The 26475-nt window shown below is 38.9% G+C and overlaps 1 protein-coding gene across 1 annotated transcript in view; it reads left to right on the top strand.

Moving 5' to 3' along the window:
- GAD1 (glutamate decarboxylase 1) overlaps window positions 1-21698 on the top strand; it is a 49030-nt gene extending 27332 nt beyond the window's left edge. Inside the window, exons 15-17 of the mRNA XM_080398941.1 lie at window positions 1612-1719; window positions 2420-2509; window positions 4116-21698. Coding sequence (XP_080255067.1) covers window positions 1612-1719; window positions 2420-2509; window positions 4116-4289 — 372 coding nt within the window. The 3' untranslated portion in view covers window positions 4290-21698. The remainder of the gene's footprint in view (window positions 1-1611; window positions 1720-2419; window positions 2510-4115) is intronic.
- The last annotated feature ends 4777 nt before the right edge of the window (window positions 21699-26475 follow it).

Raw genomic sequence — 26475 nt, 5'->3', positions numbered from 1 at the left:
TAGTAAATAACCTATGATGATAAAAGATGTTTTTGTGCAGATTTCCTCAGTCCTGAAGACTGAGGGAAGAAAGTGACAGAACTTTAGTTATACAGTTACTTTTGTTGTCATTATTTGTTTCTAGAAGTACTTCAGAAAAAGAAACACAACACTTAAACACAAAACATTTAAAAGAATGACTTCAGCAACCAGCACAGATTTGATTACCAGGCTAAGCACATTTCAGTCCAGACTCAGTTGTTCCTCAAAAATAAAACATTTTGGTACTGTGATCCAGCAACTTCTTATGACACATTAGAATCAGGCTGTGACTTGCAGCTGTGTAGTGTGTTGTTTATGGTCGTAATTACCAAGCGCTGACTACAGATACCATCAAAGCATGGACTGAACGTTTTCCTAAACACTAGCCAAACACTTTCTGTTAAAACTAGCATGCTGATTCTAGCTCTGCTGTTATAGTCACCTGTTAAAGTGACCTCACTAAAGAAGTAGAACACTTCACAATAAATTAAAAAAATACAGTGGAAACCATAATGGATGTGGGTCATATTTAAAATTCAGAAGTAGTCTGTTTGTGGATGTGATTTTTAAAAAATTAATATAGATTAAAATTGCTAACTTGATCCACATATCTGGAGTTTAAATTTGTCCAGAAATTAGTTAGTTCAGATTTCTGTTTGGTCTTGAGGCAGATTCATATTTCTTGGATCTGAATTCTCTGAGGTATTAGGTAGAATTTGTTTCTAGCAGATTGCATGATTATATTACAAAAATGTTAAGAAAACAAAATATTAGGAGCTATAGAAATTTTTCCTTCAGCATTAGTCACCATGAGTAACCATACTCTTGTCCTCATTATAGAAATATATAGCCTAGGTCCAGAGGTATTCTTGTGAATTCAGTCATTTTATTCAGCACAAAGAATTTATCCCACATATGCAATAATTTAGGAGTGTACTTGTCTTTTCTACTTCTTCATTCATATACAAAGTGTACTTGAAAAAATACCCAAAACCCTCTCAACTTTTTTTCCGCTTATTTTATTTGTTATCAGTATTCATCTACTTTTTCTGGGATTATGATCTTTCAGAACAAATCAGATATGACAAATGGTCAGTGGGTAGGCAAATGACTTTTAGCAAACATATTGCAGGCTTTTGTTTGATGACTTTTTTAAAATGCAAATTTCTAGCAAACTGTTCAGAGGAAATAAATTACTTCCCAACTCTTACCCTTTCAGTTGAGTTCTCATTCCATGTTCCTAGTCTTTCAGCAAGAACTGGGCAGCCAAGACGTAACAGTCATAATATTTTTGGAAAATGAGAAGTAAAAAAAAGAGACCTAAAAATAATCTATGAAAAATAACACAAAAGCCCTTGTCATCATAATGAATTATCTTAAAACAAGTCCAAAATCAAACAGCAATTACAGTTAGGCCACATTTAGCCACTTTTGGAGTGTCAGTTAACTTTAATTTTAAATTACAAGAAACAATACTGCTCAATGTTTTTTGACTAAAAGCATTTAATAGTGAAGTCTATCTGGAAAGATGATTTGATTGGAGGAGGAAAAATGACGATATAATTAATACTTATTTCCTTTGTAAAACAGGGTACAGTAGGATTTGAAAATCAGATCAACAAATGCCTGGAGCTGGCAGAATATCTCTACACTAAAATAAAAAACAGAGAAGAATTTGAGATGGTTTTTGAAGGGGAGGTAAGTTTTCTTTCATTTAACTTGTGTGCAGGAGCAAAGTCTGTATGGAATTTCAAAAACAATCTTAACACTTCTCACAGTTCTTCAAGCCAGCTATGCAAAACTGGTCTTCTTTTCTAAAGAACTACATGACTATTGGCATCTGGGAAGTTTTTTGGCCAAATGCATGTGGTTTTGTACCATGAATGATTTATCATCTTTCCTGCTCTTCTGCAGAGGACTTCTCAGTTTAGGGCATAAAGACTACCTTAATACGATCTACTCATGCTGAGATTCCATGTTATAACATACGTAACTGAGAATCTGCTGGTTTTGCTGTACGTTCTGTTGTTAGTGCCACTGCGTAAGCCCTTGGTTGACAGAATAACAAATCTGCTTAGCAAAAAAAGGAAAATTGTGTTGCCTTTGCTGTGATCCTGGAAAACAGTTCCTCATGAAACTGCATGAAGGTGAAAAGCATTTGCACTTCATTAGCACCCTAAACCACTGTAAATAGGACAATGCATAGGGAATCCAAGCCAGCAGGTGCAACCTGCAGTACTGGAATCAGTTTTCTTTGTTTTAACATGCAGAACTCGGGAAGTTAATACTGTGTTTTGTCTTTCATGTCTGTGCTAAAACATGCTACTAACTAGCCTTCAGTGTGTGAGTGATCTGTATTATTTTGTTTATTGATGTATGTATTTGGTTCTTTTTGCAGCCAGAGCATACAAATGTATGTTTTTGGTATATTCCGCCAAGTCTCAGGGGCATGCCAGACTGTGATGAGAGAAGAGAAAAGTTACACAGGGTATGTGGTTTATGTTAAATGCAAAAATATAGCCTACTCTTTCAACTCAAAGTATTCTGTTTATTAAAAATAATCTATCTGGGTGTTGACATGTTTCAAATTCTGGGACGCAGTTTTCCAATTGCTTGTTATGACCTTGGCATTTGTTCAGCTTTGTCTCCTATTTATACTGAGGCTGAAGTCACATTTCACCTGTAGAACCAGACACAGAACACAGTCATTCTTTGTTTTGTAGCACTTCTGTGCTCCCAGAAGTGTCACCAATCTGTAAAAAATAGCTAGGCACAAAGATGCCTCGGTCCTGTTTGAATAGGACAGCATATCAGCAAGAGAAGGGAGAAACGGAAGGGCAGTTACTTGAAAATGCTGGGACAGGTAAAGGACATGGAAACCTGTACGTCCTTCTCAGGTCTATTTTGATTTTAAATATGCTTGGTTGGTCATGCATTAATACATTTCAATGAAAATGAATACCCTTTGAAGGACTGTGGGATAAATTTATTTGAAGAAATGATAGAAGGAAGTGAAGGCATCATAAAGGCACCGCCGCTTAGGACTCGCAGCTGAAGTGAAATACTTTTATTTTGTAGTAGCATTTTAGGCAGACTAAAGTGGAATGAAGTATGTGCAGGAGACAAAAGAATGGTTTAATAGTTGTCAAAATGACTTGCAATTTTTTTTATGTTTGGGAAGGGAGAAGAACGAGCAAACTTGGGAGGTTTTGTAGAGGATTTTATGTCTGCATCACACTGGGGAAAGAGAATAGAAATTCCTGAGTCAACCCAGTGACATGTTAGATAAAGAAATTGCCAAAGAAAATAAAAGAGGAAGATAGGTGAGACTGGTAAGGAAGGATGAAATGTTTGACTTGACCCTGTTAAATGTTAGAGATATAAAGCATCCTACCAAACAGTAAAAAAGCCAGACATCTGACCTTGGCTGGCAGAGAGTAGAGCAGAAGAAGGTCTGGATGGAAAACCTGGGTTCAGTCAATATCAAATATTTCGATTGTTGGAATATTATTCCTTGTAAATTCAGTGAGGAAGTGCAATTGCGGTAAATGCACAGTACAGCAAAACTTACTGGAAGGTTTCCGTGGCTTATGCTAACAGAAAATATTCTTTATGACATACAAATTTTTGAAAAATTTCCATCATTGTTCCCTGCTCCCCCCCCCCCCCCCCCCCCCCCCCGGCTTTGAGAATACATAATATTCTCATGGAAAATACCCTCAAAAAAGATATTTCTGGAGAAGGCTTTCATAAAACCACAGAAAACACTTTTTCATGAAAAAATCTTCACAAAGAAATGACATGTATATTTAATATATAAAATTATTATATAGTGAATACTCTAGGATTCTATTAGTCTCTTAGTCAAAAAGATGGATGTTATTGTTGTCAACTTTCCTTTAAATATCCAGTCTTAGATGTTTAGTTTTTCAAGCTTTTTCTGTTACAGATCTTTTAATAAAAACTAGTGTCTTTCTGATCTATCAATTTATTTTTTCCAAATTAATAAATGTTGTGACATATGAGGAAAGGATTGACTTTTTAAATTACTCTTCTCTCCCTCTCTCTTTTCTCTTTTTTTTTAAATTATAAAGGTGGCACCGAAAATCAAAGCACTGATGATGGAGTCAGGTACTACCATGGTTGGATATCAGCCTCAGGGCGATAAAGTCAACTTCTTCCGAATGGTCATCTCAAACCCAGCAGCAACTAAATCTGACATTGACTTCCTCATTGAGGAAATAGAGAGATTGGGGCAGGAGCTGTAGTACAGTCGTTGAATGATTTATTTCTCTAATTCACTCTTTTCCAGCACTGGCTATTTTTGTAACCCAGTTCTGCAGAACATGTTCTAAGGAAATTATCTTTCTGTAAGTTCCAATCTCCTAAGACATCCTTAAACAAAACACCTATAGGCTACTGAAACATATATGTATTGGTAGATCATATTACTGAGGGAAAATGTATTATCTTGAAGTTGAAATACTATTGACTCTTACATTGGTCTTGTTTATTGTAGTCAGCAGGAAATTAGTAAGTACTAAAATAGCAAATTAAGAATTCTGCACAGTATATATGTACAGTATAAATAAATATATATAATTATATATATATACATACACATATATATATATATATATAAAAAGTGGTTATAAACTTAGATCTAAGCCACAGCATGTTTTCCACTTTAAGAGAATTAACTTTTCCTTCAACAACTAATGATGTGGACGATGTGCTACAGATTTTTCTGCCAGGTAAAAATAGACATATAGAAACATTTCTAAAATGTAGATTCTTAGGAGCTAAAGAAAACGTATAACTGTATCAAACCTTATTGTTGGTGCTTCTCTCACATACAAAACAGCAATCTCTAACAGCACCTTCGAGTAAAATAGTTGTATTTCTCCTTTAGTGTCACATCAGGGGATAATAGTAGCAGAGTCATTGTAACAGGTATATTATTGCTGTATTTTTAGAGGTTAATTTGTGTAGATTGTGTATATTATTGTTAAATGACTTTGTGTAAAAGGATTTAAATGTAATAGTTTTACAGCAAGATAACTGTTGAACTGTAGGTATATGAAATATTTGCTTATTTATATGCAGAGATTTACCATGCTGAAGAGTTGTCTTGTATTTTCTTCCATTTGTAATGTATCCTATTTATATATTATTGAAGTTCTAAATAATGTTTATGGTATTTTAGTGTCTTTGTGAGCCAAAGAAAAAATACAAAAATATTAGTTGACACTTTCATTTAAATCCTAGTGCCCTTAAATAAGAACTTACAGATAATTTTACTGAATATAAGGAATTCTAACATTGTGTATAGACTGTCAAATGATGAGATCCTTTAAATCTATTAGAATTTTCAGTTTTATTTATTGTAATGTCAGACTGTCTGTTTAGTGTTCTGAATGCTTTTCTAGTGAATATTGGTTGTTAACCAAGGCCCCTGTTTTTGAGTTGTATTTCAGGACTAATCTCTACGTCCATTTTAATTAAATTCTGTGGAAGTTTTAACCAGCATCATTCTTTTAGTGAAATGGAATTCACTATGTGTTTGGAGCTTATAAAATAAATAAAACCAAAAGTAATCTCAGAATCTTTAAATACAGCTGGCTCGTCATAACAATTTCAACTGGCTAGACTTTTCAAAGTATAGACAGCAGAGTCATCTGCAGCCTGTTCAGTTTTACTCATTAGATAACCCATACTACCAAGTGGAAAACGCCACACTGGAAGCAGATTAGTGGAAGAGAATAAAGATTCAGTAATCTTCTGTCTACTGAGTTACTGTCATAGTGATAAATAGAATATGTTAATTTCAAATCTTTTAATACATGATTCTGTGGCTATCTCCTATGCAAGTCACTAATTAACTGTTTTTCTTTTCTCCCCCCCCCCCCCCTTCCCAATCCACAATAAAATTAAACTATTTTAGAAACATTCAGTGAAATGCAGTCATGCTATACAGTATACAGTTCTCACAGCCCCTCTGGCCCCCTTCAGCCCAGTGGAAGGACAGCTACAGCCAGGAGAGATTTCCACCCTGCAGGTCCCACTGGTCATCTCCTGAGGATGCTGTCTCACATCTTTGGCTGCGTCAGAGCAGGGAGAAGGAAGAAGCTGTCATGGTAAATGCTGTATCATATAGCATAGCCTTTCTAGCTTTTCACAGGACTATTGCTTATCCCTCTTCCATAACCTTCTGTAAAACATTCTTGAAATTGAGTGGAATCTAAAAATTATTATGAATTTGTCACTGTCATTTAGATTTATGAGTACAACTTTCAAAAGATTACCTACATAGTTACTTTTATGCCATGAAACCCCCCAGTGATCTCACCAGTACAGTATTTCTTTCATTAGGTTATTTTCCTTAAGACAGTGTAGTTGGTTTCATGTCTTCTTGATATTAAACCTCAATCCTCCTTAATTATTACCCTGATTAAATTTCTTAATGTAAACATCCATGCTGTATGACCTCAGGCCTGCAATAGAGAAGTAGTCAGCATGGACATTGACTTCAGCACCAGCTTCCATAACACTAAATGCTGTTCTTTATAGATACCAGCTATGCATCAACAGCAGAGGGCCTCTCCTTAAGAGCCGTTTTTAGAGTACAGAAAGGAGTTTGTTTTGAAGAGGAAGTACGTGTCACATTTCGATTTACGGGCTTCTGCCTGGAATCTGGTTTCTGTAACAGTTCTACTTTATTCAAAGGGCAGCTACAGAAGACTGAAAGATTTCCCTCAGTCCTTCTTGTTTACGAGAAACAACATGAACTAGTGTAATCGATGCAAAGATGTATTACTGCTGACTTAGCTTCACCAGAGGATTTTTACATCTTCCACACAAACAGCACCGTGGTCCTTGTAATCTCTTCAACCAGTTCTTGGGTGGAAATTTCTGACTTCCTTCACCTCCCTAGACAAGATATTTCAGCAGAAGTGTTAGTAAAGACCCCAGCTTACCCTTAATCCTCTAACCTTAATGTTTTAACCTCATGGACCTTGTATCCAGATCATCATCCCAGTACTCTAATAATAATTTATTGTATTTAAAGTGTCATTCTCCTAGAAACATATAAGCTAGGTAAAGGGAATAATCTTCATGTAACCAATCATGAAACTATAGGAAAGACTTATACAATATGGCTTATTGGCGTTCATACAGCGAGCCTTGGACAGTTCTGTGATGTAGTTGGAAATAGATCTAGATCTCTTCAGCACATACACAGTGTTTTGCTTACTAAAATGTCTGCTTCTTCATTGAATAGAGTATCTTGTGTTTTGAAGGTCAAAAGCATCAGAGGTTCGACCTATTGCCGTTGCTGGTTTGCAGCTAGGTGGGAACCATGGAGCTCCTCCTGCTTGTTCCAGAATTGAGACAGTTAACACTGAGCTGTTTTCTCTAAAGACAGGGTGTTTGAATTTATCTTCCTACTCTCTGCATTTTATCTTGCCTTTCTGCAGTGTTGTGTCTTGACACAAATGACACCCACAATTAGGTTTTTGCAAAGCTTTTAATTCTAATATCAGATGTTGGCGTGTTTCCCTATGACATGTACCATGTTCCACAGGCACAGGGCTCATATAAATTTCTGACTTGGTCAGCTGATTTAAACAGAGCATTTACAGTCATCAGTGAGAGAACTCATCTGTGTTTTCTTCTCAGTAGGTAATTTTCACGTGAGTAATATGTTACAGCTTCTCAGACAAAAGCTTACCTGGAATTTTCCTGCTTTTTAATCCATACTCTGTTGGCTGTGAGAGATCAGGAAGTATGGATATACAGAAGTGTTGACTAATTCAAAGCATTGCAATTCCAGGTGAGTGATTTCGTTTTTCTGAGGTTTGAAATACACTCTAAGGTAGCAATATTGCCTTTAAAATCACATGGACAATCACTGTAATTTTGGTGGGGGTGAATTCAGATCAAATAAACAATATGTAAGACCTGAGCTGAACATGTAACTGCAGTGCTTATTAACTGATGTAATTCATTTGGAAAAGTCTGATTGTTGGATAAAAATCAACAGCAGCTGTTGATTTTGAATGAGAAAAATTCTGATTGTATTATTAAAGGTACTTTTTAGAGAAGATAGATTGTACCATTCATGGCAGACAGACAGAACCAGGGGCCTTGGGAATAACCCAGGATTTTAAAATCATCATTGACTTAGTTAACGATCTGTTTTTTGAACAGTGACAAATATGAAGAGATTTTTTAAACAGAATCTCTGTTTTGTGGTTTAAGAAATGTTGAAGTTATAAAGGAGATATGCAATGCAGTTTTAATTTTTCAATAAAAGTCGATCTTAAAACTGTCTAATTTGTCTCATATAATTTTTGTGAGCTCTTTTGTTTCCTTAAGAATATGAGACAAAAGCCATACAACATTATCCCTCACATTAAAAGCAGTAAGGCAAATGTTAAGGCTACTATTTAGTTTTAATTGTGAATTAAATGTGAGCTTGTACCAACGCAGACTGAGGAAGAACCGCAAGCTCTGAACCTTGATCAGCTTGAATAGGGCTGTTAAGACATTAGTGCTGTGTAGAAATGCTAAAAAATAGATAATCTAAAAATCTTTCTGTATGGTGTTTTGTGTGGTTTATAACTGTGTCCAGTTTATACAGAGGACCCAAGAAAGTAAACAGGAACTTTGGAATAGGTAAAAAAAAATAATATCAAGCCATTGTGGTAAAAGCCCTGCTATTTAATCTGTTGATATATTTATAAAACTTATTTCTTGTAATGCAGGTCTCACTCCCAGAAAGACTTGAATACACGCTTAACTTTGCACAGTTTGCAATGTCACTGGTTGGTCTCAGTGTTTGTTTATTAAGCACCTTTAAATCTGCACACAATCAGAACTAGGATATTTTTATGCAATCAAGAACCTACTTGACTGAAAAAGTACTTTTCTGTATGTAATGTAAAAAAATACAAGAGAGGACCAGGCCTAAAGGTGTTTTGAACAGTGTTATGTTTCAGCACTTCCGCGCATCTGGCAAGAGATGATACAGAGGTGGGACGAGGAGCCCTCAAGGCCATATGGCAACATACTGTGGAATCAGTACTGCAGGGCACGGGGTGCCTGACTGCAAAAACATTTAAAGTTTGTAGAGCAGAAAATCTGTGAGGGTTCTTATCTGAGTCAGTTGGAACTGGGTTTCTTTGTTCAGCCTTTTTTTTTTTTTTAATTAAGCATTATAATGCATGGGGTTTTAGGGTTATTAAAAAGTTTCCTTGAAACACAAATAAATGAGAAATTGACAGCTTTATTTTGTGAGTAAAGTAAATATGTTTTGTGAGAATGATTTTGTGAAGGTGTACAAGTGAAGCCTAGTCTTGCCACCACAGAACTCAAGAGGAGAATTACTGCTGAGTGCATGAATCAATCTTTCCCGTTCTTGGAAGTGAAAGACCATTTCCTAACAAAACAACAGAATGACACCCAAAGTCTGAGATAAGAATTTCAGTATTTTTTCCCTATATTCTCCAAAAAAAGGCTATGAATAATGCAGTAACATCAAACAAATTCAATGTATTTCATATAGAATCATAGATGTTTTAAAATACAACAGAAACTGAGTCTGAGCATAAAATAGTTGAAACGTAAAATTTATAAGAATGCCGTAACTTCAGGGAAATGCTTTTTTTTCTGCTATTTGGACTTGAGTGAAGCATAGTAATTACAAAATACAAGTCTTCCCCTGTGTAAATGTAGTATGAATAAAAGCTTTTATGGCAAAGCTTTTGGCACATGATATGTCTTATGGTGATTAAAAAGTCTGGTTTCTAGACCATATTTTGGGGTAACTTGCCATTCTATTATGGGAGTTAATTTTTTTTTGTGTGTGTGTGTACCAAATATGTTGAAAAATAAGAGTAAATTTTGAATTCATAAAAGTATAAAATTATTTTTTTCATGATACAGAGAAATTCTGATTGATTACTACTTGATGCATTATCCCTAGAACTGTCATTGATTTTAATGCTATGTAACAAATTTTATTTTGATTGCTTTAGGGTAGGATTAGCATCCTTGAAGTAGGGTGAGTTTTCTCAAGAACAGTTTTTGAGTTAAAGGATTTTATGCAGCAAGCTAGGCATTAGGAAAATACATGCTGCAAAGAAACTTAAGTCCATTAGTGTAGTGTGCAAATTAAAATAATATAAATTATGGGAAATGCTTGCATCAGGTGTGAGTATTAAAGAATGTTCAGCTTACATACAGACTTTCATACTGTTCAATAAAATGTTAGGACCCCAGTGAAATTGTTTGTCGTTAGCTAAAGTGCACTGTGGTCAGCAGAATTACATCTGCCTGAATGAATTCCTTAGTGTTTCGTAATTCCCAAATTGTGACAGTTATGCTCAGGGCGATGACACATCAGCCAGCAGTACTGCTCACTGAGGAGCTGCCACTAAGCTAGCGAAGGGGAAGTGAGGCAGCACAAGCATTGGCTGAAAGCAAAGGTTAAAAGGAAGGATGGCTGCACAGCACGGAAGGATTTGGGTTTCATTAGGGCCTTTGGAAGAATCAGACTTCAGGACAAAGCAGAACTAAAATTACGGTTAGATTAAAAGATAGGATGCAAGCAGAACCTGGTCAGCAGACCTGGTAAAGAAAGGAAGAAAGTCCTGGCTCTCTGTTTTAATAGGTCTATGTACTGAGGAGAAGTGGAGCATTGTTTAGTAATAATGATAACAGAAAAATCTGAAGATAAAATATTACATGCCTTGATTTATTTCTGCTAGTTATTAGGGAATCTGTTCAACATCTGGGTATAATTATTTCAAACTGGATAAGTATACTTTATGTTTCTATTCATATTTCTTGGTATAAAACACAAGGACACATGTATGTACATACTCTGTGCATCAGAAAAAAGGAAATCTTGCATGATATTGACCATTTTATGTAGGACCTTTCAGATCATCTGCAAAGATTCTTGAAGTATAACATTCAATAAGTATGTCTTGAAGGAAGTAGTAAATTATTTTCCCTTACCTTTGAAAGCATATGTGTGTGTTGTGTATGTATATGAATGAGTAAATCTCTATCATGTTAAATTCTTAAATTATATGCCTTTTAACAGGATGCCAGCCTAGTTCATCAGAGAACAGTTGATTTGAGGCAGGAATTGCTGTGAAAAGTTTTGGCCTTGTTTTATGTGGAAAGGTGTTGTGCCACTACAGTGCGAGCAGAAGTGTGTAAGAGCATTGCAGGTGATAGGAAATGGAGAAAGACTAAGTTCAACATTTCGAGAAAGCCTAGAAAAATGTCACAACAAGCAAAATCAACAAATGTAAGTACAATTACTTTGACTTAGAATTACAGAAGCCTGTCACTTGTGACCACAATGTAAGCTGATTTGAAGTTGTATCTGCTTGGTGTGACATCAGCAAGAGTTTGGGTAATGCCGGTGTATAAAGCAAGCATATTTGCCTTTAAAAAAAAGGAACTTGAATGCTAACTTTAAACTGAACATGTAAAAGTGTCTCTAAAAAGCAAAATGGGAAAGGCATAAGACATTTCTCTCTCAGTGTCATGTTGGTCAGGGCTTTTTATGTCTTTTAATGATTACACATATTATAAATTATGTTTATTGTTGAATGTATTACTTTATTAGTTAGGATTTTCCATGGGCCCCAGAAAAAAAGACCATTAATCTCAATTAAGCATCTTTTGGGAAGGCTGCCTGCAGGCTAAGACTGACATTTGTGCTTGTGGACGTAGGGCCAGACAGACCACTTGATCGCACGCAATGAACTCTTTACTTCCATTACTTCGGGTTTGTTATGGTTCCTCGTTGCGCTGCCTGGCTATGAGCATCCTCGGAAGAGAAGGCCCTGACTGACTGTATCCGTCAGCTAATTCACTCTTCTGGCACACGTGCAGCACGGGCACTCACTAACGCATTGGCAGGGCTCTCGATTATCTGAAGGAGCTCAGCTTCACTGGGACACGGGGCGAGATCTCCATGTGCTGGGCTTGATAGTGCTGACCTAAAGCACTGTGGCTGCTTTGATTACAGTGGGATTTCCTGTTTGTGGAAATAATGGCTTCTACTAATTCATTGTAACTATGACTTTCAAGAACCCATTGTTTTCATTTGCCAATAGGTATGCTGCTGCAATAATGTAGTGTGTTCACGTACCTCAGTCATACTATTTCATAGTATATTACTTGAACTTGATTATGTTGTTTCAAGGCTATTACATTTCTTTATACTGTTTTGCATTACCTTCAATTAATTCAAATTCATTATCTCTTCAATTATTCTACATATTTTTCAAGAAGAGGGCTTTTTCATCCCCTGCCACTACAAAACAACCAGGTTTAGTTTCCCTGCTGTAAATACCCCATATCAGTGAGTAGTTTTTATTGTTTTCACTCAGTCCCAGTGAAATGTAATTATTCTGTAGGTATAAACTAATTACCAGCTCTATGTTACAGTATAATAGTGTATATTCTCTTGCCTTTCCAAGGATTTGAGGCCTATCTTTTTGCAAGATCTGACGAGAAGTCAGAGATGGCTAATTTGTGCCCTGGTTTGCTAGCAGTGAGAACTGTCATTGCCATCAGACAGCTCCTTCTGCTTTCCTGAGTGAGTACACACAGGCTGGCTGCAGAGCTGGAGCTAGCACGGCAGCTGAAAGGAAACCCAACATTTCTTCCTTTTGAATACATGAACATTACTTTAAAAAGAGCTACTAGGCCAGTAATTGCTACAATTTGCCTTTCCCAAAAGCCTAATTTTAGGTTGTTTTTTGCTGTTTTTTTTCCCTTCCATAAATTCTGTGACTGTAATGTAAATAATTATGCTTAGCCATTGTTGAACGACCTCAGAACTCATGTTGATTTTCTATATATAATGCTGCTATAATTGCACAATTACTGGTGTACTGGAAGCAGTCCAGAGGTGGAATGGAGGTCGTCAGGGGAATTTCAAGAGTCTTTCATTTACTCCATAGCTCAGTTCAGAGCTGTTTCCATTAAGCTGGCAAAGTGGTCAAAAGAAGGAATGGAAATCACTGGATTACATTGTAGAGACCTGGGCTGGATACTCAGAAAAATGTACATAACTTGAATTTACAACAGGAATGCCTCTTGCCCTCTCATCTTTTATCAAAAACAATTAATTAGAAGAGTTTCAACAAACAAATGGCCCTTACTTGGGACCACGTCCCCAGTTTGAGGTTTGTGTAGCAAACTACTAATTCATCTGTCTACCTACCTTGATAATTTCTAAATAAGCATAATTAATATACAAGTGTACATCTCTAGGCTTGCAACAGAAAATTATTCTTCACTTACAGGACACCCACAAAATTTTAGAAGTAAATAATGCTTTTATATATGTGTGTATATATATGTGTGTATATATATCTGTATAGCCATCTTCCCAGCATTGCATATTGCTCATCCTTCCGATGAATGGATTAAGAGATCCTTTCAAACGCATGTGTAAGAGACAGCATACAAGAAAAGCTTCCCTGCTAGGCTACCAAACCAGTCCCTTCTATCTTTGAATGGAAGAGTAGATTGGGAGGTTGTCCTAACACAACAAAACAAAATAATTCAGACACTGTCACTTTGGTGGAGTTCTTAGGTACAAATGCAAGGAGGAAGACAGATAAAATGAGTAGTAGTGGTACGCCAAAGAAGAGTCACACAGGGCCAATTTCAAAATAGTAAAATTGCCCAGTAGGCAAAAAGCAAATATATAACACACTTCAGGCTTAATAATTTACAAAGTGGTAAAACATCAGAAGAAGCCAATAAATAATTTGATAACAGAATCAACACTAAGTGACACTCATTGCATGTAGTTTGAAAAAGATACCAGCTTACAGTATGTTGTTTTGTAGGAATAAATTTGACATTGAAATGTATGTATCTACCTATTCCTAACTGCTTGCTTATGTAATTTTAAATGCACAAGATTTTTCTAACGATAATATTTTTTCATTACATCCATAAGTACTAGAAGCGGTTTTTACTGGCTACATCACTCAGCAAGGGTTGCAAAGGAGAATTGTGCAGAGAGGTAAAGCTTTCTTCTACCCGCTTTGTTTACTTATGTTTAGCTATCTTAAATCAGGTTGATTTTCTAATAGTGTGGATGTCTATCAAATTATGTGTTGGTTTCCTAGGCTAAATAATGCAAGTTTCATTATTTAATTCATTTGAAATGGCAAAGGGAAAAGCAAAACAGTGGCAAATATACTGTATAGAAAACTGTTGCAATGACTTGTAGAAGCAAGTAATGTGAACTAACAGATTATTCTGTCTCTACTTGTTTTGAATCTGATGTGGTCTTTGAAATGCAGATTCAACAATCTGGGCAGCTAGCTGTTCAGCAGTTACAAGGAACACCAAGGATTTAGAAAAATGGAGTCCCATTTCCCTATTACACTATACAATCAGGTTTTTATGCCTACTTGTGATGAGGAGATGAGTTCTGGTAGGTTCTTGTCCACCAACACCAAGTCACACTCATCCCTCCCTCCCCCCCTTTTTTTTTTTTAATTTTTAATCAATTGCTGTTCTCATGGAGGACTGTGTGTTTATATACATATATGTGCCTGCATTAGTCCCAATATCTTGATCAGTTATTCTATTAGAAGCAAAGAAAACAACATAAAATAATGGATCTGAAACATACACATATAAAAGTTAGGAAGATTTTAGCCATCATTTGGTTTTGCTTTCTTTTGTTATGTACTACACACTACAAATCATTTTTAAACTACCTCATAAATTGAAGATCTTTATCATGTATTTCATACTTAGCCGTGCTCTGTAAGCCAAGTTGTAATTGTAGCTGGTATTATGAGTCTGTATTATTTGTAGGCCTCTGGACTCAGTAACAATTTAGAAGATGCAGCTGTTTAATTGCTTTTAGCTGGTTCAGTAATGGTTGCAATTGTTTTACAGTTGTCTGTAATTCCTGGGATTTAGTAGAACTGCTATTTAAAAAAAAGCGCCACCACCACAACAGGAAACCATCAACAGATTACATTGCTAATTTATGCAGTTCGGTTGTAAACTGTTGATGTCTTTCTAACAGATTACCATCTAACAACATAAATAAGGAGGTATTTTAGAACCTAACATAAAAAAAACCAAACCAAACCCCACCAAAACAGTGACTTCACCCTGGTGTAATTCTTTTGAATTTTAGTGAAATTACACAAAGGAAAATAGCATGAAACTTAATGGATTAGAATCAGATGTAATGCTCTGGTTCTACAAGAAATGGGACTATAGCAGAAGAAATAGACAGGTTTGGGAAAGAATGAGGCCAGGGTGCCCACAGGAGATGCTCTGCGTCCGTTTTGTCAGTCTGCACCTGAGTTTCCAGCTACAACTTCAGGTCCATATTTCATGGCTGAACATCCAACAACTTGAACCTGCCAAGCTTTAATGCTGTGGTACAGCTGCACATAATGGTATAAGAATGGTGGGCACTGTACTTCCTCTGTGACCAAACCTGTTATCTTGGCCGAGCCCCCTACTCAGACAGGGCCACCCAGAGCAGGTTGCCCAGGGCCATGTCCAGATTGCTTTTGAGTACCTTTAAGGATGAAGAATGAGAATGAACCTGATCTCTGGTGTGTCCTATTTTCCTTTTGTATGTGATAGAGAAACCTTAGCACCTATCTGGAAGTGGGAGTAGATTATTTCACTTGGGATTGGGAGGGAGACCTGGTTAATAAAGTCTTAAATAGAAATCTACAAAAAACCCCGAAACAACAACAAATCCTGAACAAACAAGTAGAGACACGATAGAAAGGCAGGAGCCAAAATGAAATATTTCCATCCCCTTACCAGACATCAGAAGGGTCAAATGTCAAGAGTTAGCCCCATTAATGACTTGTAATGAAAAATGTAATATTAAACATGCTGGAAATACCTCACAGGTGACAATTATATTGTGCATTTACAATGGAGAAATAAAATGATTCCCCACAATCATCTTAATATTTTGGATGGGTATTAACCATTACAAAACTCCTATATTGAGTTAAGGGTTTCCATGAGAACAGAGAAAATATTAAAGAGGTAGGGAGATGGGGTCCTCTGTGGCTGATGTGCTTGGACTATGTCATGAATGACTGGTATTGACTAAGGCAGCCTTTTGACATCGTGTTGCTGTTTTTAAAGTTGTTGGGTTTTGATTTGTCTCAACACGTTTGCTAACACTTTGCAAATCATAACTTTTTAAGGGAACTAGAAGCTAACCTAATTTTGTTGAACTTAGCGGGATTGTCTCAACTGTTACCTGTATTACAGCAATTAGTTTTAAAGCTTTCTAATGTTGCTGTTCTCATTATGATAGAGTTAGGTCAATGAGTTCTGTATTGAAAAAAAAAAACAACAAAAACCAAACTGTAACAAATCAGAATGACTTTTCTAAGACATCTGTGCAACTTTGCATTCTGGCTGCATTTTGCACTGATCAGATTTTGAAATTGACACTTTCCAGTTCTCATTTTCCCAGCTAAGTCTCTGTGTGAGGGACATTTTAAAGCCTGAGCAAAAGGGAGTAACCAGTTTTACCAAGGAGGGTGCAAGGAGGAAAAGCAAGGTAAAGCTGCAATGAGTTACAAGACTCTTACAAATATTATGTTGCATATTTTAACTGGCAAAATTGGCCTATACAATATGGAGATTTGTAATAGAGACAGTCCCACTGCCTTTGATATTTTAATATGAAAAAAATGCAAATTTAAAGTTTGCATACAGCCCCCTGTCAGTAGATTTTGTGTTTCCAGCTGGGCTTTCAGCAGTCATTGAAGAGAAGCAGTAGCTGGAGAGAAGGCAGTCGAAGGGAAGGCCACAGGGGACAACTGTGCACCAGTGTCTGGGTGAGGACAGAGCTCACATCGAGACCTGGATCTGAGAATTGCTTCCAGGTAGGCATATGGCTGTGAGCCAGTGACTCCTCCAGCTCCTGCTGGATCTGGGCCTGCAGTTTCTGACTCTTGCAGCACTCTTTGTTCCTTTTCTAAGGAGTTCTGTGAGTAAACTGCCTTTCCCCAGCTCATTTCCTGGCCACAGCAATTTCTTTTGTGCTTCTGTTTGTTAGACTCTTCATGGTGACCGTGTTTTTCTTCTTCATGCTGACTTAAGCAGAAAAAAAATCCCAAATGATCATCTGTACTCAATTTTCTTCAGCCATTTAACTCTTTCTATCCTTGATGTTGCTTTGCCACATCTTAGCAGCTTCTCAGTCCAAATCCTTGTTTCAGCAGCGTCTGACCTTTGGACAACGTTCAAGTTTGTGGTGGGATTTAAAAGCCACATGGAACATCACTACGTCTGACACCATATCAAGACAAGACACTCAAAGAAATACTTGCTAGATGGTGTCTGTCTTCCTGAAAACAGATAAAACATCTTCCAGAAACATATTTGAAAGTCCAAGTTAATGCTTTGTTCATCAGCTCTCTCCAACACATGGCAAAACGCTACCCCTACGAGTAGGAAGGCAGAAGCTCTCTAATGGTTAAGTCAATCATTGCTATGAGTATCACCACACTCTTTATAATGTGTTATAAAAACTAATCCCTGCATTCAGAGAGGTACTTTGGTCCTTGCAGGACTCAGCCCTCTTGGCTCTAATAGGGATGTGCCCAGAACCACAGCAGGACAGCCAGTGACAGCAGGAACGAAGGGGCAGCTCCAGAAACTGGCTGGTTTTTTCCAGCTGGTACATTACACAGAATCACCGGTCCTGTTCATTGCATCTCAAAATATGTAAAACATATTCCAGCACAGGGGAGCCAGCCAGGCCCACCAGCTCCTCTCTCTCAAACTTTGTGCTTGCTGAGAAAGCATTCAAGTAGGTGGCACTGGTGAAGACCCTTGAATCGATGTCAGCAGTACAGAAAAGCGTTATTGTTCTGTGTCATTTGGCTTTCAGCGCACTGATTTCAGGTGACCAACTGCTCATTTGATTCTTGAGCTCAACACACGGGTGACATCCTCTGCTGCTGCCTTCGGGACAATGCAGAAAGCAGAGAGCGCTCCATCTGCCTGCAGTGAAATGGAAAACCCTGTGAAATACATGCCTGCGCAGGGACAGTGTGTCTTGTCATCAGCTATGCTTTAGTTTAGTTTAACATATCTAGGTAGCTGTAGAAGTAACTTCTGACACGTTTTTCTCTTTCTAAAACTTAACTGGGTTTTGCTAATTCGCCCAGGAAGTCCTGTAACTTTTCCTCTTTGGGAAAGGGTGCCAAGGGCCCTCGGATAGCCAGCAAGGGAAGGATTAACCCCAGCTCCAGCCTCTAGCTGCTTTCATTAGTACAGGTGAGAGGACACAAAGTAAAATTTTTTGGGGAGAAAGGCAGGTTATTGCATTGGGATGAGATTGCTTTGTGGCTAGGCTCATAGGATCTGATTATACCCCAAGCTTTCTCTCTCAGACCATGTTGTTTGTTCCCTCTGGTGACAGCTCATTAAGAGAAAGGTCCTTTGGATTTTATGAACTCTACCTACAGCATAATGCTACCAAGTAACAGTCTTTACTAGGATTTTAAGGTGGTTATTTCAGGATTGCCAGAATAGAGGATTGCCACTTTCAGGGAATATATGATGCTATGTTACTAGTTTGTTTGATTGCGTTCAAACTTCCAAATCTAATCTCAAAATAAATAAAGCATGTTCACAAGGTCCCAGCGGAGGCATCCTGCTGTCTCAGTGATGCGGTAAATAACAGCAAAAGCCTAGATCCTGCTTTTGCTCAAAAATTGTATTTCCTTGTTGTGGAAGATAGAATCCTTCTCCTTGAGGCTTGAAGGAAAGGAAGTTATCAGCTATTGAGGCAGAAGAAAATAAATCACGAAAGACTTCTCAGAGCAAGAAAAGATAAAGGAGAGGGAGTTGAGTGTTGTGTTGTTTTAGTTTTTTCTGAAGGAGGGATTAAGAATAGCTTAAAAAATACACAGTTGTGGAAGCTTTCATAGAACATCTCAGAGGTGAAAACAACTAAAAATATAACAAAGACTTTAAAAAGATCCTTTCCTGAGGCTAAAGCAGATTGCTTTCTCTGAGCTAACAATGCTTTGTTTCAAGCATGGCTGGAAAGAGGCTAATGGTGTTTGGTTTGTAGCCGTCCAGAAGATGGAGGCATGTGCCCTTCTGTGAGTAATGAATGCACGTAGGAGAGCTGCCAGAGAGCTGGAGCTCTGTGAGCAGGGACGAGGAGTATTGTGAACAGCATCTGTAGCCTGTGGGGTCAGATCACCCCTGTGTCAGAGCCTGGGTGCAGTATTTGCCCTGTTAATCTCAAAATCCCCATGATAATAGTTGTTTATTCCTTCTTTCTGTAAAGAGAGACCTCCTTGGACCTTTGTATTTCTTCTTCTCTTACCCTATTCACCTGTCACAGGCAAGACAAAGTGGCAGAAGCCCAGCAACAGCGCACCTGTAGCATATGACAGTGTTCATAGACTGGCTGGTTTCAGAAGGCTACTGCTCTGTATTTAGGGATAGAGAGGAAAATGCCAGGGCTTTGGGTTGAGGCAGCTCTCAGGTAGTTGTGCCTCGGTGCCTCAGCAGTTTCTGTTTCTTACGGCTCTTAGAACTGCTCCTGTGCTCTGACAGCCAAATCTATGAAGGCCAAAGCTATAAAATGAAATACTAGGGATGAAACCATCACAGAGGTTTCTTTTATCCCTGATACTCAAGAATTATACTTGGCATTTCTGCCTGCTCAAGTCTGTCAAGCCAAGTGCAATTTCTTTTCTTAATGTTCAGTGTGTCTGCAGTAACTCTGTAAGGCCTGTAGAAAAGGTCCGGACTTTCTGCCAAGAAGAGCCATGTTTTCAACCTTTGCGGCAGGTACAATAAATGGAGCACTATTCAGGATGGGACACTAAAGGATTTAATGTACGATCCATTTTAAAATACAGGTCTTTTCAGCATCAGCCTTTCTCCAATACTGCTTTTTTGCAGGACAGTCTTCATCAACCGCTGTTCTAAACAGCCCTCAGCAGAACCGGGCAGTTTGGTAACACAGCCAAGGGGTACAGTTGCTTTTCTGCCTTACTGCTCCTTCTTCTTGGAGCATAAAATCTGCATTGGGAAACTCAGAAGTAGGTCTTTTTTATTTATTTTTGGTTGATGTATACCGATGTCTGTCTTTTATGTTTCAGTGTGAACTCTAGATAAAGGGCTCTAGAAAAACTCTGGGTAAAGTGTAGCTGACTTCTTAATTTAAGATAAAAGAATTTAAAGCACTTTATAGAAGTATAGCTGAAATAGTACATATCACTGTAGGAAGTACTGGCCACCCAAGCCATGCTGTAGAAGGGATTCTGTGAGCAAAAATGCTTCTTGTTTGATTTATTATGGTTAAGACAACAGGATTTAACGTGTCCTTGGTAAATAAAAAGGATTGCAGCAGCAAATCCTTGACTATCACCCAAGTCTCTTACTGTAAGCAATTTCTAAAACTCCAGATTTTAGGCTAACCACTTGGGTCAAAAATGACTGACAAGGCATGTAAGTATCATGTAATGAAGTGGTTGGAAATTACTTAATTTATCCTCCATTATGAACCCTTCTTCTGCGGCAACCCTAGCTCCAGTAGTCCCAAAGCCAGCTGCTATCTACAGCTGAATAGTAGCAGGCCTTTTAAGCCTTTTAAATATTTGCATTCTACTTCCTAAATTGGGTGGCCTGAACCTTAGTCTGTGCAATTGCCTCTATAATTAAGATTCTATCAGTGTTTCTATTATGAGCCCTGTTTTCAGCCCAATATAATTTAAAGAGGCTTTTCTTTTTTAGCAGAGAAGCAAACCTATTGTCTGTGATTTCATGTACATTGTGTTATTTCCTAGTTAATAATCAAGCAAATCTTTGAAACATTCTGACATCTGTCATTAGGTCTGTGCCCTCTCTTAACCATTCACCAATGCATCTTTTACTGTGAATACCTGTATTTAAAGGTTATTCTCCTCTATTATGCCTACTCTTAGTCATACACTCTGTAAAAATGCTTAACACTATCCTTCAGGCCAGAAATTGGGGTCTGCTGGCCATATGAAATGGGGCAACAAGCCAGAGTAAGGATTCAAGTTTAAAGTAATAATTTCTGGAGGTAGAGGAGCAAGGACATTGATTTCACTAAACACATTCCAATATTCAGGCACACAGTTTCAAAGCCTGTAGGAGCAGAAGATGTCTATTTTGGAGTTTCATCTACTTAGAGTCTATGTTCTTAGAGTCTGAGGTGAAACCACTGTAGCTTTAGGAAACAAGTAAAGATTGTATAAAAAGCCGTTCTGTCAGAAACCTGTGGCTATAATACCTTTAACTGTCAAAGCTGTGCCCCTTACAGATTTGTGTGAAAACTGCTTAACCGGTGTCTAACTCGGAGCTACTGGGTCTTCAGCACCTTTGGGAAGACAGGCAGCGCTGACCTGTATTACAGCCAAGTCAATCACTTCTACAAGTTAAAGTAACGAAAACTTAAGTTAATTTCCTGTGTTCTATTAATAGCACCTCCACAAATTAGTTTTGCTGGGTTTCTGGTTTCTGAAACAAAAGCCTTGATTCTGGTCTCGACTCAATTGGGGAAAAGGGCTGTAGATTACTTTTGCAATCCCTCTCCCTGTGATCTGTTGATGGCATCTGCAGTCCTCAGAGCATTCCCCTTACAGAGATGCAGTGTGCTAGGTCTGATCCTGCTGACATCGTGGCCCTTCCCTCCCACTGACATGAGGAAGCTGCTACATCTCGCAGTATTATCAAGTTAGAGTTTTCAGTTGAAGGCTGATTAGCTCCAGCTCTTTCACTGGATACAAGTCGCTCCTAATTATCTCACTGAAACTGCTTCCCCTGCCTTGTGCATGAGTGTAAATCAGCAAGAATGCAACAGAAATTGAGGGGCAAAAAATGTCAAGCGGTCAAGACTGGGCTTTCTGAGTTCAGCGTTGTCTTTTTGTGCCTTGTACAGCGTAAGGGGAGAAGCAGCCCTGCTGCATCCCCACTGAGAAGACTATGACCTGTCCAGCCAGTGCCTTCCTCCCTTGCATTTCATTCCCTTTTCAGCTGCATAGCAACTAATGTCCATAAAAGCAGCTTTACAAAAGCCCCATATCATTCGTGTACTTAATTAACTTCTAGAGCATCAGACCATAGTATTTAATCACAGCCTGCTGGGTTTTGGGGGGTTGTTTGGTCTGAGGCTCATTAATGCTTGGCTTCCATTCGGAGTGCTTCACTGTTAATTTCTCTTTACGTTTCAGACATGCTCTGGTCTTTTCACAGCTGTTGCCAGCAACAGGTCAAGAACAGGTTCAGTCTCACACATCTTGCATTTGCACACCTGCTGGCCATTGCTACCTTACTTTTTTCTACTAGATAGCCTCGGTTCCAAAACACCTGCTGCTCCTAAACTGAGACTGTGGGGAGCATAGGTGAGTACTGCTGCAGCCTAACGAATGGCTGTATGGCCTCTCTGTGTCAGCAGGCTTTTACCAGCCATTGTGCAAGCTAGAGCTACTTATTTTGTAGAGCTGAAGAATCTGTGCTTTACATCTTCTACTAAGGTGAGGTTCTAAGTGTTAAGGGTGCGCAGCCAGGTGGATGCCTTCCAAGTAGCCGCAGTTTGTTCCCTGTATGCTTGCAAAGGAGATAAAACCTTCTTGGGCGCTGCCAACAGATGAGTTGTTTGTAGTCGTACATCAGACTCTTCATGGCTCTTTCCAACCCCAGTCATGCTCTGCTGGGACCAGGTTCAACAAGTAGATATTCTGACCCGCAGTTCCTCATCTTGGGCAATACATTAAGAGCAGGAATGAATGAGGTCATACTTTGATTAGGGGATAAAAGGTGTTATGACCAAGCGCTATCTTATGACCCATCCTCTTCTCAGTCACTGGACACTGCTTCTCTGTTTCTGCCTAAAACTATCTTCAGTGTTTGCTTACTGGGACAATCCCTTTTATTACCTTACCCACTGGAGATGCAAGCCTTCCCATAACTCTGGCAGTATTCACTTAATTTAATTTTAATCAAATAAAATGATTCTATTTACTGATTCTTAATAATGCTTCAGAAGCTTTTGTTCTGGTATATTTGTCTGTGTTCGAGCTTAAGGCCATTTCTGCAATAAATCATCATTTTCTGCCTGTCTTAGCCTCTAAGTGATTTGGGTCAGCCAGGCTGATTGTACACTGCATTTCAATAGCTCCCATTCTGCTACGTATGCCTGGGTTTCGCTGTCCATCTTTACTCCTGTTTGCCCAGCACCAACAATACAGAAGGGCTTAGGGAGGGAAGGAAAAAAAAAAAGAAAAAAAGCAGAGCTGTTTTTCTTCAGCCACCGTATATCCTGCTCTGCAGAGGGATTCTGGCCCCCGCTGAAAGCATTTGCAACGTGCTCTCTGCAAAGGGCAGCGTGGCTGTTTCATCTATTGCACAGTGGATTTTTAGCCAACAGCCGCAGCTGACAGTTTAAAGAAGGCCACTTCCCCATCCATCTTACTCAAACAATTGTGTGCAGTCTCCTAACTAATAATTCATCATTTGCACGTGTGCCTTCTGCTTCATTATTTTATTAACATATTAGAAGGGCTCTGATTTATTTATTAAATTCATTATTATTATCAAATGATGACATGTTGTTATCCAGGAAGATGCACTTGCTATCTCACAACTGATTATGCCAATTAAGTTTTCGTGATTCTACCACAAGCACAGCTCATTAACTTTAATTACTTTTGAAATGCAGCTGCTGAGATACACAGAGAAAGGAACAGGTAGGTTATATTCGACAGTTGATTTCTGCAAATGGAGTTTGTTTTCATTAGGTCTTAAATAATACTTTCAGGCAATCTTGTTCCCTATTTCTCAGGTAGGTTTTGTGTCCTTTTCAGATAATCTTGTTCCCTATTTCTCAGGTAGGTTTTGTGTCTTTTTCATCTGAAAAGGTTCTAAATGTTTCTTTGGGTTTTTTGTGGGTTTTTTTTGGTTTGTTTTTTTTTTTTTTACAGATTAGCCTTTTGCCATAGAACACTGGACCAAGTTCAAAGATATTTCCTCAGATAAATCTGGTGTTTTAGTTCAGCCCTTAATGGGAATCGATGGACATCTGCAGAGACCATCTTTCTTCACTGAGGTGGAGCCAGCCCAAAAAGAGTGACTGCATTTTGATGGAAAGCTGAGATGCTGTGATAAGGCAAACAGCCCTAAGAAAAAGCATCTCAGGTCTTGCAGCAATGCATGTAGTTTATGTCTCCAGAGAGGGGCCAAGTTCATATTTCTCTGAAGGGGTTGACTTGAGTGATTAAGAAGAACAAAATATGACTGTCTGTTTCTGGATTGACCACATGCAGGCATGAAACTTTTACAGATTTCCTGAGGAAGAGGGAAATAAAATTTCTTAGGTTCTGTGAGAAGAAGCCAAACTGACTACTGATGCAACAGTACTGACTGGCTCGCAGAGGGTGTAATGTCTGAGCAGACCACGGACTTGCAAAATCTCTGTCAACTTGTCTCCCCGCTAGCACCTTTAGGAAACATGAAGAGCATTCTTCCTTTGATAACATTTCACTCTTGCGACCACAGTCAGAATAGGCACAATTCATATTCCCTTTCACAAACAGCTGGATGTAGTAGCTGCTGCAAATTGCCAGGGTACTTCTGTCTCCTCCTCAGCACCTCACACGACCCTCAGTGGTTGCAGGAGCAGAATTCAGCCACGGAAGTGTTACTGTCAGTGACAGGGGCTTTCTTCATCTTCTGCTTTGTACATGGTGGCTTTGGCTTTGGCCGATTAGAAGTTAGGCTCATAAAATCAATGCTGAGCCATTTGGGCAATCCCAGATTTAAGGCTGTTTACATGTTTAGAGGCCAGGTGGAAGTGTGTGAAAGACTGGCATTCACCTCAGGGTTTTTCAAACACACGGATTCATCAAAATGGCAAATTTTCAATGGCAAAACACTGTTACTCTTTTTGGTTCTGGTCTTGGTGAACAGAAGTATTGTGTTTGGGGTAACAGTCACCTTTTTTTTCCCAAAGAAATCCAAGTTCAGATCTTTTCTTTACAACCTTTAATGACACGGGAAAGGGCCTCTAAGAGGTATTTTACAGTTTGTTTCACTGTGATGTAGTACTCATTACAGTAACCTCTGCTGAGGGATAACTCTTTAAGGATGAGGTATGTAACACGCTGAGGTGAGGAATTAGTGCCCTCAATGAAGCACATCAACAATTATTACATCTGACCCAACATAAACTCTGAGTAGGAAATGCCTGCCATTAATAAAATGTTTGCCAGCTGTAGAGCCACTCACCTCTTCATAATTTCTGGGGAAACAGAATTGTCATTGAAATTTACTGTGTGGTCTAAAAATGCACTGGAATTTATGGAGCTTTGGCTGGGGGAGAAAAGCAACCCATGGCAGTGTTGTTTGAGGTTTTGAGTGGTGGGATTTTTTTCCCCTTAACACAGCAATAGTAATTCAAGGGTCTTGCAGTCCAAAGGCAAAGTAATGAAACTGAATATACTGTAGAGAAGCCTTCACTAAATGAAGATTTTTCACCCATAGAGTTGTTCTTATAAAGGAGGCGTTGGCATAACACAGCCGGTAAGCCAGGAGGACATCTGGTAGCATCTGCCTCATGGCCACAGAAAACCTACAAGCGATCCACAAGATCGACAGCACCGACCTTGCAGCAGCAGGAGAGCTGTCATGTGGGAGCCGCTCTCCCAGAAGAGACCGAAGAATGACTGGGTGGTAGTTTGCCACCAGGTATGGATCCTTTAGGAGGCTTTGGATAAAGGGCGATAAACCACAGCTGCCATCCCTGGGTCACAGTGAACACAGTTATACCACTGTCTGTCGTGAACCTCTAACAGCAAGGGAGAAACGGATGTGGCTGGGATTTTCCTCCCAAATCTGAACGGCATGAACATGGAGGCATGAGATCTGCTGAAGCCAGTCTAGTTTTTAGATTTCTTTGTGTGACTTCATCAGCTCACTCTAACAGATGTATCGTACTGTACTAAATGCACAGAAATCCTTGTAAAATATGTTACACACTTTGCCTTTTTACTTTGCATTGCTGCCTCTGGGTATCCTAGAGATGATTTCTTCTTGTGATGGTGAGGAGACGCTGCGCAGGGACACAAGGGTACCTGAAGTGACGTGCGGGCACAAGCCAGGGCTGGCCGTGCCGGGGGGGACACCTGGCACAGCGAGGTGGCCAAGGACGGGGGTGGGGGTGGGGGGGTGTCACCCGCCCGACCGGAGACGGCAGCGGCCTGGTTCGCACGGGCGGGCTGTGCGAAAGTGTCACCGGGGGCCTGCCAGGCGCAAGGGACACTCTGCAGGGGCTGCCTAACCCTGGGGCTCGCAGCTCCCCAGCAAACCGCAGGGAGCCCTCAGGGCGGCCCGGCCCGGCGCCGCACC

Source organism: Falco punctatus (assembly GCF_963210335.1).
Source record: "Falco punctatus genome assembly, chromosome: 8".
NCBI lineage: Eukaryota > Metazoa > Chordata > Aves > Falconiformes > Falconidae > Falco > Falco punctatus.
The sequence above is the reverse complement of the archived record's forward strand: the minus strand, read 5'-3'. Positions and strand labels throughout refer to the sequence as shown.